This window comes from Salminus brasiliensis, chromosome 8 (assembly GCF_030463535.1).
Source record: "Salminus brasiliensis chromosome 8, fSalBra1.hap2, whole genome shotgun sequence".
Taxonomy (NCBI): Eukaryota; Metazoa; Chordata; class Actinopteri; order Characiformes; family Bryconidae; genus Salminus; species Salminus brasiliensis.
Window position 1 is genome coordinate 18,010,675 of NC_132885.1, and position 14,622 is coordinate 18,025,296.

The window sequence follows — 14,622 nt, forward strand, 5'->3', positions numbered from 1 at the left end:
CCTGGAACTGACCCTCATCTGTGTACCAACTACAAACTTGGATTGTATTTCTTCTAGTAAAGCCTCCTTTGTATTTTACACCTCTAGGAGCGTCTCTGATTTGGCACGTTACAATAAACAATGTTAAGCCCACACTGCTTCTGCTGCGACATAATACAGGACAGCAATATAAATATGAGCAATATGAGACAATATCAGAACAGAGGCCATGTACATAGATCTGCCTTAAAGGCATCAGAAAAACAGTAAGGGATACAGTAGTAAAAATGCTAAAATGAATATATCTGTTTCTGTGGCCATTTTAGTAATATTAACACAGCAGAACAGAAACTCAAAACTTAAGCTGACTTTTGCTGTGCTTTGCAGTGAGCTCTTACATTAACATACCTCTTAGTGGCACAGGCATCGGGGCAGGTGGGGCATTTCTCACACGTGTCCCCAAACGCCCCTGGCTCAGTGCACTGGCAGCGGCCACACACACAGCTGCCACGGCCACTGCACATCCGGCCATCCTCGGACACGCATGGGGCTGTCTCTGTGGAGCAGTTGCAGTTGTCTCCAATGTATCCAGCGTGACATTTGCACTCACCACAGTGACAATCACCATGACCTAAAGAGACCAAGATAGAGAGAAAGGGGTTGGGAAAACACAAACACTAAAATTAAACAAGGCTTGTTAAAAGAAGGATTGTGATCATGTGCTTTTCATCTATGAATGGTTGTTAAAATGTGATGGTCTTCTTCTTAAGCACTACTGGAGGTAGATTATTTTCACCTGAAATGGCACAGCCTGGATATTCACATCACAGTGTGGTGCAGCACTCCATAACAGCACAGTCTACTGGTAGGTTCTGTTACTGCATTACTTTGAGGACAACTCAAACAGTACGGTTATTATTGCTGGACCTCCAAGTGCAGCAAATTCCTGAAAACCCTTTTTCTCACTGCTGCAGAATTAAATATACATTAACTGAGCAGAAGTATAGTATCTTTAATTCCAAGTAAAACTGCTGAAATAGAAAGAAAAGTCTACCATAGGGGGAAAAAAGACTATAATTTTTCAACCCTGATGTCATTGCATTTGCAGGAACACTAGCCCTCCCATTTGTCCATCTGAACAGAGCCATAAACAAGGGCACTGTATCTACTTGACCTACATTCTTACAGGCTCAAAAAAGGGCTCTGTCCGAAAAGAAACCACTGCCCACATTCCAGATCAGCACAGAACAACTGGAGGAATTAAACAGTTCTCACTGAAGGCGAGACGCTCTTTGGCTTGTGTGTCTGTCAGCATGTCCACACTGAGCAGAGTGCAAATGAATGAAGCATACGGACAGGCTTGATTGTATCTGACGCCAGCGGTTACAAGGATCTGATATGGCAGCTGATACTGCAGCAGTGAAAATTACTGTTCAAACACTGATTCGTCTCAGCTCTCTAACAGGCAGATCCAACAGCGCAGAAGATGCTCTGAAACAAGACAAGCTTTCAGGGCATTGCAGACAGTGGCCATTAAAACAGAGGTACTGTGCCATGTTCTTCTACTACACCCATGTGCCCAGTTTGCTCATCAAGGCCTTTTACAGCTCAGTGGGCTCAGCACAGCTGCAATCAAATGTCAAATCAAACAAATGTACCAGTAAGCACACAACCTGCCGACCCACTACTAATGATTATCATCACTTGTCAGTTCAGTTAAACAGCTTTAAATAATGCTGGATAGTCCACACAGAAGAAAATGGACACTAATATGTCCAGACAGCACTTCAACATCGTGAATTGAGGTAATTTAAGGTGTTCCAATTACTAACACAGGTGGTTAATTGTGCTACTGAACTATTATACAATACCCATAGAAGGGAAGAATCTGGAGCAGCCACACATGAAACTGAGGTCATTGTGGCCAATGCCAAGAGTTGGGTAGAGGGGAATTAAGCCCCACAGTATTGGGATGTGCAGTTGTCGGAGTAGAGAGACAAACTGCCCATTAATACTCTTGATTTTAGAAGAAATGCTGGATAAGAAAGAGTCTACAAACTTCTGAATGGGTGGTTATGTATCAACCTTAATTAAGGCATCAATTAAAGCATTTTTAGATAGCATCTGCTATTGCACTTGTAACTTTGGAGAAGCAGGCAGGAAAACATTCACTGGGCAACCCATGCCATATGGGTCACTTTCAGTGACTGTGTTTTGTATCAGTATCTGTAGTAACTGATTTAGGATTTGATTTAGGAGTGGCTTAAAGTGCAAATTCCACTTTCCAACGGTAAGAGCAAGCCATACCCATTCTCAAACAATGCTGCTTTAATCCATGGGCCAGACTAAGAATTGTGCTGAACTGCACTGCATTCTGCCTGGACGTTTTCCACAGAGATTAAAATTTAGTCCAGGTTTGATACCTGTCTGGAGAACAAGCCCCATAAGAGAAAGAAAAAGAAGGTGTTGCTTTATCTAAAGCGAGTTGTCACCTGGCCTCCAAGGCATGATAGCAAGTAATTATAGCAGAGCTCATGGTCTAAGGTGGCTTTGAGGTGATCATCCATAATGTGCCTACAAGCAGCTCAATACACATCTGACATACATGCAAATGCATGCAAACGTCAAACGTTGTTTCTTCATTTGGAATTTCACTTTACATGAAAATAGAGAGAAGTTCCTAAGTAAGAGCAAAAGGGTGACCACAAAAAAAAAAAAGAAAAAGATAAAGGTCACTGAACTGAAAAAATAGAAGAATCTTCCAAACCAAAGGGGGTGCAAGATACATTTGCAGAATATGTGCCACACAGGACAGGAGATGACTTGCTAACTTTGCTACCAAGCACTTGATTTATAAAACACATCTAGGTAAATTATCCTAAAATTGTAACTGAATTGCTTAAAAAAAATTCTATCAACTAGCTACGTAAACAAGAAAAATGCTTTAGTTAAGCTGCATAGTCCGGTTCGGGGACAGCAGCTCCAGCACCATCACCATGAACACTGGGGCACCTCAGGGCAGTGTACTGAGTCCTCTGCTGTTCACCCTGCTGACTCATGACTGTGTTGCGAAACACAGTTCTAACAGCATCATAAAGTTCGCCGATGATACAACTGTGCTGGGTCTCATCAGCAAAGGCGACGAGTCAGCATACAGAGAGGAGGTGCAGCAGCTGACAGACTGGTGTACAGTCAACAACCTTCACTGGAATGTAGAGAAGACCAAGGAAATGGTTGTTGACTTCAGGAAATCAAGACCGGACCACTCTCCGCTTAACATCAACGGCTCCTCTGTGGAGATCGTTAAGAGCACCAAGTTCCTTGGTGTCCACCTAGCGGAGAACCTCACCTGGTCCCTGAACACCAGCTCTACAGCCAAGAAAGCCCAACAGCGTCTCTACTTCCTCCGGAAGCTGAGAAAGGCCCGTCTCCCTCCACCCATCCTCACCCTCTTCTATAGGGGAACCATAGAGAGCATCCTAAGCAGCTGCATCACTGCCTGGTTTGGGACCTGCACAGCCTCTGACCGCAAGTCCCTCCAACGCATTGTGAGGACAGCTGAGAAGATCATCGGAGTCTCTCTCCCCTCCGTCATGGACATTTACACCACCCGCTGCATCCGCAAAGCAACCAGCATTGTGGATGACTCCACCCACCCTTCACACAGTCTGTTCTCCCTCCTGCCATCAGGAAGAAGGTACCGCAGCATCCGGTCCAACACGACCAGACTCTGCAATAGCTTCTTCCCCCAAGCCATCAGACTCCTCAACACAACTCAACTCCTGAAATGATATCTTACACTCTCCCTCTCTCTCTCTCCCTCTTTCTCTCTTTCCAACCATTTATCCCAGGTAACATGGGAAGCATTTTTTGCACAAGCATTTGCACTGATAACGTTACTACCTCACTGGACTTTATTTATCGCACATTGCACAACTTGCACACTACAGTCATTATTTATTATCCTCTGTCTGTACTGTGTTGTCTGTCCGCACTTGTTTGTTTGTGTTGCACTTGTGTTTTGTATGCACTGTCTATGTTGCACCATGGTCCGGGAGGAACGTTGTTTCGTTTCACTGTGTACTCTGTATGTAGTTGAAATGACAATAAACCCACTTGACTTGACTTGACTTGACTTGGATAAACCATATTTTAAAATTTATTTCAGTAAAATCTGTAACTGTTGTCACATACTGTGCTTTAAAAAGTGGTTGCACCACTCTTCAGCTATGCAGAAAGGTTTTTAGTGAGTGTACAGACCAAAGAAAGTCATGTTTTAAACCACACTGATTTATCAGTAACAAATAAAGATCTGAATGTGTTTCGAATGGGCTGAGAGCTGTTTTAGGCATCTATTTACAGAGATACAACTGGTGATAGTTAGCGATATTAGCTTAGCACCTCCTGTTTTGAACCAAAGAAGCAAACGTCAAAAACAGAGGATGTCTTGTCCAATTAACTTCATCTAGGCCAAGTGATTTTTTATTATTTTTTTAAGACAAATTGTTCTGTTGAGAGCATCACCGAGTAAATGCATACTTTCCATCCTAACATCCTAAAAAAAACAATGGAATAAAATCCATTACGTTTTCAGATCAGGGAAGACAAAATAACTACAAAATGTTCTTGTTAAACAAAGAACAACTTGCACCCAGTTATCCAAGGGAGAAATAGCCTACGTGGCCGATTTAAAAAGCTGGAAAATGTGATTTTGGAATGACATACTGCGGGTTGCAGCAAGGCTCCACGCCTTAGAACGGTCACTTATAATAGCCAGTGGCAGTGGACTGCCAATGGGAAAGCTTATTTGGGTGCACCAGTGAGTCACATTCATAGAATGTTACCAAAACACAACACAGGACACGGCATATTAACAGATCACATCCTAGTGCTTCAAATCGCAGCCACCTATTTAACTGCCTTCTGCAGAGCTAGTTTGAAAAGACAAGTTCTGGCATGTTCTCTCCACACCTGTTTTCTAATTCTCCATCAAAAGAAAGAGAAAGAGAGGGGTAGAGAGGGAGCAGAGACTGCATGAGGTAGACCAAGCTGAAATAACACCAAAAGATTCACAGCAAAACACACCTTGCAGGTTTTAACATGCTTGCAACGGAGATGATGTGTCCCAGTTTGACAGGGTTCACCCCCAAACTGCATGTCAGAGAAAAAGCAACCCAGCACACAACACACTTCGCTATGTGGATAGAAGATGTAGCTTTAGCCTGAATCTATATATGACAGGAACAATATCAATCTAGGGAAAGGGAAGGCGAGCCATTTCTCCCAGCACTCTGCCTGATTTAGGTCACCGAGTAATTGTGCATCATGTGCTGCTGCTGTGCCAGAAAAGCCATTCCATGCTGCAGAGGCTCTGGGAAAGAGACTTGGACAGTTTTACTACATACACAGTTAGAACCACTACATTCACACATGGGGGGAGTCCAAAGCCACAGCGCCTCTGAGCTATGGAAATAACAGCCGAGCTTAAATATCAGGTTGATTTGAAGGTGCAAAGTTTCACAGTAAAGATGGAGTGCGAGTTGAGTTTGAGTGAGTGTGGTTTGAGTTTAGTTGTGCCTTCCCTAAGATTTAAAACACCACTTCCTATGTGTAATGTAAAGATGGCCCCGGCCAAAAAGCAAAAAAAAAACTAAACAGATGAATCAACTGAAAACAGCAAAAACAAAGATTGCTTTGGCTGCTCAATCTCAATAAAACCACTTCCATTATGTAAGAAAAGTTTTTGCTTATTGGCACAGAGTTTTATATCGGTTATGCATTTGAAGTCCCACAATTACCCTAAAACCCTGAGTTGTTTATTCCAGAAAGCTGCAGAGTTAAAACACTGAGAGACAGCAGGTCTAAATTTCTTGAAATGAATTCCTTGGTAAATAAATAGCTCAGATGTGAAAGACAACCACACCGTGTTACCATGCTTAGACTGTTAAAAGTACTGCAATAAATGCGACGTGGGAAAGATAAACAAACTCAACCTGCTTCTAAGAGGGCCGCGTTTCCTCAAAATAAACCCAAACTTTCCTCTACAAGTTATTTCTTAAGTCTGGAATGCTAGCAATGCTTTCAGATATTTCCTGTATGCGTGCTTGATCCAGTTTCATGCAGAAGTCTACCAGTCTAGCTAGAGAGCAGAGTGTGAGTTCTCTTTCTCTCTTTCTCTAGAACAGATGAAAAACACAGAGGACTAATGCCGTTCATTTTGCCTAGTCTTTGGCATTTTACTTAAAACGAACTTCAGAACTTTTTGGAATATTTGATGAAATACTTCTTGAATTATGGAAGCTGTGAAGAAAAAAACGAACAAACAAACAAAAAAAAACTAGCCGGTTTCTGTGCCCCAGGCTCTGCAAGTGGGAAAGGGAAGGCAAGAACACACACATGGAATGGAAAACCTAATGTTCACAATGAGATGCATGTACTTATTTAGTTCTTTTTAAAATAATACCACCACTGCCTGTGGCTTTACACAATACCAGAATATTGTTTTGTTTTTTTAATGGTATTTGGTACAATGTTGAATAACAAGAAATATTATGGCATTAAAGCAGTATTTAAACATAAATTGTAAATGTAAAAATTAAGCAGATTTTTTCACCCAGGTAGGTGCTAAAAGACTGAAAGTACAGTACACTTGCAGTACAGTACTACAGTAGGTTTTTTTTGGTACTTTACATTAAGTCTTACTTAAAATGACTTTTCTAGACTAAAAGTAAAGAGGATAGTGGTGTAGCTTTCCACTGCATGTCTATTATACATATCAGTAAATATTATGCATATCTGCCTAACGCAGGCAGTTATGGCAAACATATGCCATATAATAACTGAGCCTTTCTGCAGAAATGATCTTCTGGCCCCTCACAGGAAGCAGATATGCTGTCTGTGAAGCCTGGAGGAGGAAGTGCTTCGAACCATCACAGAGACCCAGCTCCTTTGCATTTTTCCGCTCACCCATGCTACCTCTGGAAACAGCCAGTCTCCCTGAAACGAGATGCTTGGGATATTTTACCTCAACACCACAGTCTCTCGGTTTCCCCAGCCTACAGTTGATGAACTGAACCCTGAGTGCTCTGCCAAAGTTAAAGGAGCTGAAATTACAGAGAGCAAGTGATGAGAGGTATTTGGCTTTGGACCACAATGACCATGAGCCATATCTGTGAGTTCGCCACGCTGTGTCTCCTTTCGTTATATCACTGCTCAGCAGAAAACGAGACAGATATATCTTTGGGTGAATGCAAGGAAACGAAACACCTTGCACTTCCACAAAATCAAGCCGTCCTACTTGAGAGTGAAGTTCCTTATTCTGTTGGTTTTAAACTGACTCATAAAGGCAGATCTGGGAAGCCGCACTTTCCTTGCATTGGCTACCTAGTTAGCAGGAGTTAGAAAATAGATGGTGGCTGGCTTCCTCCTAGCAATGGGGGCAAGGGGGGTGGGTAATTGGCCTTCCAAACTGGCTAGAAAATGGGTTAAAATTAGAAATAAATTAAAAAAAGAAAGAAATAGAACTGCAACTGTGAAAGTTGGCTCAATCATTTAGAGACTGCAGGTTCAATCACAGAAAATGGCACAGCTGTCCGTGGCTAGAGAGCTTGCTTAGCTGATGTAACAGAATTGGCAGAGAGCGTTTTCCTCAGAGCACAATGAGCTCACATTGATGTTAATGATGTCACATTATAGGCATTTAAACAGGTGTGATTGGCTTGGAGGAACAATATGTTAACCTTCACCTTCTCAGAGCTGCGAATGCTGGTGATATAAAGAGTCTTAACTAGCGGATGGAAATATGGAACAATAAAACTGGGCGGCTTAGTTCTAACACTGTGTTAATACTAACCCTTCCCCATGGAGGCTGCATTTAAACCTGGCTAGTCTTCACTGCAAGTTATTTATAAGTTTTAACATGATACTATTTCCTGCATTAAGAAGGCCATTACAATCATGTAGGAGTGACTCAGTGATTGAACAACCACTTATAAGGCAAAATATACTGGTATTTTAAGACCTCTGTGTTTTTAAAACACACCATGTTACTTCCCTTGAGAACCATTTCCACCTGACCTAGAACACTTGTAGCCCAAAACACTTCAGGGGAATCTTCAAAAATGTCTGTCCAAATATGGTCAAACTGCAGAGACGGCACTGCAATGAGAATATGACCAACAACACAATATTCTGAAACCTGTTTAACTACACAAAGAGTTTCAGATAAACCGCTAGTCTTGTCCCTTAGTTTCTAAATTCCATGTATATATATACACACACACACACACACACACACAATATATATATATATCATACATTTATACATACATACATACACACAAACATACGATAATACAATAAAATAAATACAATAGTTTACCATCCAACCAGTAAAAAAATGATTACAAAGCTGCAGTGTTTGCCTTCCAGGCTAACCTCGGATCTGTTTTTTTACCATGCTGAGGCTTTGTGGCTTATCTGTTACCCTTCTGGGGACAACTTCAAATAGATTCCGCCATGGACACGCCATCAATTTACTTGTGTACAAACCCTGTCATTTCAGAGTCAAAGATACTTCAATGCAAGCTGTGGCTAGAATATCTCTGCCATGTCTGATGTTCTACCCACTAAGAAAGTCCAAGCTCTAGATTCCCGTTTCAGTCATAAGCTCCAGTCATAACAGATGGCAGACGAGCAGGGGGACAAGTATTGTGGTTTTTCATCCTGCCGTTATAAAAGACATTTCTGCAAACCATAAATAGAATCAGGCGTCACAGAAACAGTGATGAGCTCTTCTTTTCCCCAAAAAGAGTAAAGCATGCAATACTGATGGATGGCAGTTCCAACCACAGCCTGACAGGGGTTTTATATGAAATTGAGTACATTATTGCACTTTGTCCTAAGAAAAAAAGAAACGCCCATGGTCGAAACAGACTCTTGCATCCAAATGCTGACATTATTAAAATGCATGGAACACTTTTGGAGCTTTGAGAATCAAACTGAACAATAATGAACAAAATTAAAAATGTTCCAGTTTTAGTTCAATCTGATGCAAGAAGCCAATTCCAAAGTGGGAATAATATTCAAAAAAACATGATCAAATTAAGCAAGTAACTGTTTAACAATCACTTCATTAAGCAGCCTCTTTGTTAGGTAGAAGCAGCAGTGTTTTTTCCAAACTGAAGCTTATTTACTATAACCAACAATCTTTAAAAAGGCTTTTCCCAAAATTCTTTGCTCATGTTAATCCAGCTGTGGTGTACATATAAACATTACCACAGAACCTCCTGACAGAACTAGCCTGTAAGCAGCAGTAGCAGCTCCTACGGTTACACTGAGGAGCAGAGGGCAGGTTACAGAAGCTTAGTGCTGTCTCCTGAAGCCTCAAGGCCAAAACGTAGCTGTATTTCATGCTGCTACAGTAAGAAACGACCCAAGGGAGGAAAGACCACAATAAAACCCTCCCAGGTTTAGTTTCAGTAATAGAAGATCAGCGGGGTTATGCAGAGTTCTCGACATACACTGCTATTATAAGAAAGCTCCTTCCCGCATTGGACAGTTTTTAACTTTGTGTTGGATGATTCAGCCCACAGTATTTAAATACTGACCGGTAAAACTATTGATAAAGATGCCAGGATACAAAGTTTTTAGAAAGAGTTGCGTAATTATATACGTTTTTATGATTTGTTTAAAAAATGTATTGAGATAGAACGAAAAGACAGAGTGTATGAGCAAATACAGATGTAATACAGATGTAAATCTGAAAGAAAAACAAGTGTGCAGAGAAAAGAATAACTGTAGTTTAAAGTACTAAGCTAGTTCTAGCCATATGTGACCAAGCTAACATAGTGGCCTCATCATGAGAGTTTCTGTGCCAAGATAAAAGACCATTTTCTAATTTCTTATTTTCATTACTTTCCATGCCATGTCATGCACTAAGCTGCCTGTAATCATGCACAATCAGTAATTTCAGACTTTCCATTGCTTCAGGTTCCTGTGCGATTTCCCCACACATAAGTACATACAAATGGTCTTCGACGTATGAGAAGTGTATTTGAAGTTCTACTGTCCAACTGAAACTGAACAGTACCTTTACCCAGTATCTCATTGATATTGTCAGCTTACTCAAATTATCCAAATGATTCTCACATGCTTTTCTATTGGTAGCATACAAACATCATAAAGGCTACTTCTGTACTACGCCCCAACATTCCTCAATACAATCACATGGATTAAAATTACATTCAAGACAGCTCGAGGCATTCTTCATTACTCAAATGACTGAATTAGCTTCATACAGAAGTAGTTACAGGTAATACAAGTTTAGTTCTTTGATGATAAAGATCTTTGGTGCCAAGCCAAGTGGAACACAACTTCACAGCTCCGCGGCTGAAAATGTATTACAGCTTAAAGATCAAAACTGTGCAATATAATTTACCAATCATAGCATCACTTGCAACAGCATAGTTGCACAAAGACTTAACAAACCCCCAAACATGTTATGACTAGTAATGACATACTACAACCATGAGCCCTTAACTACAATTACCACTTCATTTACCGTCAAATCAATCATCAAATAACTACAGAATCAAAAAATATATATACACAATTATAAAATCAGCATAGTCACAGAACTGAGGAATGCACAGGCAGCTACCTGACAAGCTTATATAAGTCAGCAAATGGGTCGAGACCCAACCAAGCCTGTGGAAGTGACAGTTTCCTGTTTTTCTGTGCTGGAGAAAGCACTTTTAATTTCTGATTAGAGTTGCTGAGAGGGCATGTTTTGTCAGACTGTCTACAGAGTTGCCACCACATACAAAAACTCCCAACGCATCCCACACAGTTGCAAACAAAAACATCTGACTCATCATTAACCGTCACTCTCCGGCCCCCAAAGACTAAAGTGACCAAAAGTGCCCTACATATCCAAAATCCTCACACTCAGAACAGAACAAGTAAACCCACAAATTAAACTGAAACAAAGTGCGACTCGACTGTAAACGTCGTTGACTTTACTGATGGGTCAATGCTGACAGGCAAGTAGACACAAATATGCTCAATCTGTTGTATGAATTCAACAGGTCAGTGTTTCTTATGAACAGTACCCCCCCCCACCCCCGTCTCAGTGTTCCAATGTTAAAAGCATTAGCTCACCACATCTGTCGACCAGAGCAACCTCACAAATTAGGTAGTCTAAATGCAAAATTGAAGTCATGTGAGCAATTGTAAAAGGCAGAAAAACAAGACTGCGATGACTTGTCATTTCTATTAATTATTACCTTGTTTGTTTACTATGTGTAAATATATTAAATAGAGCAAAATAAGAGGAATATCACCATGTTGCCCACTCATTGTTACAAGATGCCCAAAGTTACAGTCGGTTGCAATTGCTAACAGGAGATTTAACTTGCTGGCTTACATAACAGGAGTCTGAAAGCAAACATTATCAACTTGCCAACAAGGTTTTGGTTCTTTAAGTAAACCTTTTTGACAGACTGTCATATGAAATAAAGGGAGTGCTATTACAAAGGGGTGTGTCTCAACATTCTCCACCCCCCCCCCCCAACATTCATATTCCTATATTTAAATTAACATGCCTGATGTCAAATCGCAGGTATGACCGGAATACTCATAAAATGAGGTCCCACAGTCAAAATCTCATACTATTATGATCTAAGCAAATTAAGCCCATCCTCTTCATATTATATTCTGTAGTTCCAATGGTAATGAGTCTCTCTTCTCTGCGAAAAGGACAATGATGTTTAGAACATTTTCTCAGTAGCTAATACAGACACCCAGGGCTTCCTGAAGGTCTCCCTCCATCAGTGCTGGGTTTATACAGCTGGGCTTTTTATTTTCAGCAAAAAAAAAGAACTGAAGCAGTCTCCCAGACCCCAAGTAGAATACAAACAAGATTACTGCTTTCATGCCAACTCCAGCTGTTTCCTTGGTGTGCAACTATGGAAGGAATCTGTTTTTAAAGTGCTAAATCAAATGTGGACAAAAAGCTGGGTTCAGTGGATTTCCTCTTTTATACTTCAAAACCATGACCCTCGGAGTGCACAGTCCTTTCTGGGGTTATTTTAATATAACTACATGGAATAAATGCATGAAATAATCCTACAGAAAAACATGCTTTCAGTACGGCTGTCAAAATGTTGATCCCTTTTGGGTCTCATTTAACCAAATATTTCAGAAAGACCATAATTCGAGAGCATCTCACCATTCTGAGCAGCTAGGACTGCATACAACTTAAAGTAACAGGCGAGAACAGGCATAGCTGGAGGAGAGAGGTCACACTAAAAATAAATCAAAATGCTTACACACACTGTCGAGCTAACATATCGAAACCTGTACCAAATGTCTGCCATACAGCCTTTCCGTACAGATGGAAACACTGCAATTTATTTGCACCGCACCCTAGGAGACCAAGGCTCTGGTTTACAGTACACTAGAGCAGGCCCCGTCTGTGTTTTCTTTAGCCCTATAAGCAATGGATTGCCAGCTGCTGAGGTCATGCCCAGGCTGGGGTGGGCGAAGATGTGGAGGCGAATAAAACTACACTGAACCAACATCACTGTGGAGCACGTGGTCACTGCACACATTCAGATTTAATACAGGTTGGGCCCTTGGCCAAGCAATAAAAGGAACCAGATTGTCGCCTAATTACAGGATACATCAGGCACTCTGCATACATGCTCCTCTACTCAGTGCACCGGTACACAACACACTCTAAAAATAACCACCTGTCAAACGGGACAGCTTTGTAGAGCCGCCAATGTACTACAGATTTCCTGACGCATGGGACCCCCCTCCTACATCATTTTTCATTAAAGTCAGAATTTTCTATTGTAATACACAACAAATAATGGAAAAGGAGAAACATTTCAAAGGCTAGTAACAGTTCATGCTGGGGGACAAGAACATAAATGACAGCAATTGTTTGCAGACCTGGGGTTGAGGATAAGGGGCTTAAAAAGGACATTACTCTTGGTGTAATTTCCAAAGCCATTCCATGCATAAACACTGTGTGAATGATAGTTTCAATGTTTTAATATTTGAGCTGAACAGAATTCAGCTATACAACAAAACAGACCACAACAACGACCTTAAAGATTTACAGGAAATGTCTGAAGGAAATTTACGAGTTTGGATCAGAAAGTCACACTATTTCTGTCTTGCTGAATTATTGAGGGGTTGGCTTATTATACTGCAAATCAGCTGCAGATGTGTGACAAAGCACTGCAAAGTCAGGGTTTACTGGAGGCCAAACTGCACTCAAACAAGTCTAAGTATGTAGAATTACTGGACAATAACAGCAACACACTCATGCAGGCCTGTGCATGCAGGTTTGCTTAAGGTCTAAACCTTCTGGTTTGGAAAAATAACAACAAAAAAAGTGAGTACTTTATGCCAAGAACTTCATAAAAGACAAAAATCTTGCATTGTCGTGCTAGTTCTGCTCACTTCCAACATGCCCTTCACACATGCACATAAAAAAAAAAAAAAAAAAAAAAAAAAAAACCCCAAAAAACTAAATTAACTGACCAAATTGTCCAGAGAACTACTACTATTAACAATAGCAACATGTCTGCTAACATAGCCAGCAAGACATGGAAGATAGTTATTACTAACAAGCCTGATGCCACTTGAATAACGCCCACTTCCTCATTCACTGTTTTTGCAATGTTCGCATTTTAAGTAGCATCTTAATTCTTTGTATAGCATGCTAGCCAATTAGCTAACAGTGAATGAAGACGTTAGCATTATTCAAATGGCATCAAGCCAAATGGTGGATACAATCTTTCAGTTTTTGATGGCTAACTCTGCGTTCACACTAACCGTCGGCAAGTTGCTTACATCGTCTCTTGGGGTGTGTTTGAGTCTGCTTGCATGGTCACATATGGGTGTGCACAAGGTCCAGCTTCTGACAAGATAATGAAACATGCAAAACAAATACTATATGTATAGCTATTTTTTCCTGTATTAAATGTGTTTTATTAACTAATTTCAAAATGAATTAAATAATTAAAATAAAAGCGGTTATGAGCCACATTTAACACCACACTGCACAGGAATAGGAGCCAAATTCCAGTAGGAACAAAAAAAAAAATAAAAATAAGCAGAATAAAAATTTATTGGAGCCAGAATGTCACTTTACTGAGTAATGAATAATTAATTTGCATAAAGTTACGAAAATTTCAACTTGATTCGTCACTTGCCATTTTGTCGCTGTGTTGCTGGTCACTTGACGCTAAATCACGGCTACAAATAGCATGTTCAATAGGAAATAACTGCCCCTTCACCCTCTCCTATCCCCGGGTGCCGCAGTAATGTCTGCCCACCGCTCCGAGCGCACGTGCTTACTGTCGCTGGGTGTGTTATGTGTCGCTATAGTGTGTATGTGGGTGTTCACTGCACAGATAGGTTAAAGGCGGAGGCCAAAATCCATCCGTGTCCAACACTAATGATGAATATGGTTGTTTCGTCTTGACTTGATCTGGGCTATGTGTCGCTCTGTATGCTACTGTGAACACAGGGTGACACTGCAAACAAAGAATGAAGTTCCAATTCTGGCTACTGCTTTACAAACAGTTTAGATTAAGAACAAATAACATTCAGTGAGAGGCAGGTATG

At 40.8% G+C, this 14,622-nt stretch overlaps 1 protein-coding gene across 1 annotated transcript in view; it reads right to left on the reverse strand.

The window, feature by feature from the left end:
* itgb5 (integrin, beta 5) overlaps positions 1-14,622 on the reverse strand; it is a 39,930-nt gene that overhangs the window by 6,540 nt on the left and 18,768 nt on the right. Inside the window, exon 11 of the mRNA XM_072685910.1 lies at positions 388-610. Within this exon, the coding sequence (XP_072542011.1) occupies positions 388-610 (223 nt within the window). The remainder of the gene's footprint in view (positions 1-387; positions 611-14,622) is intronic.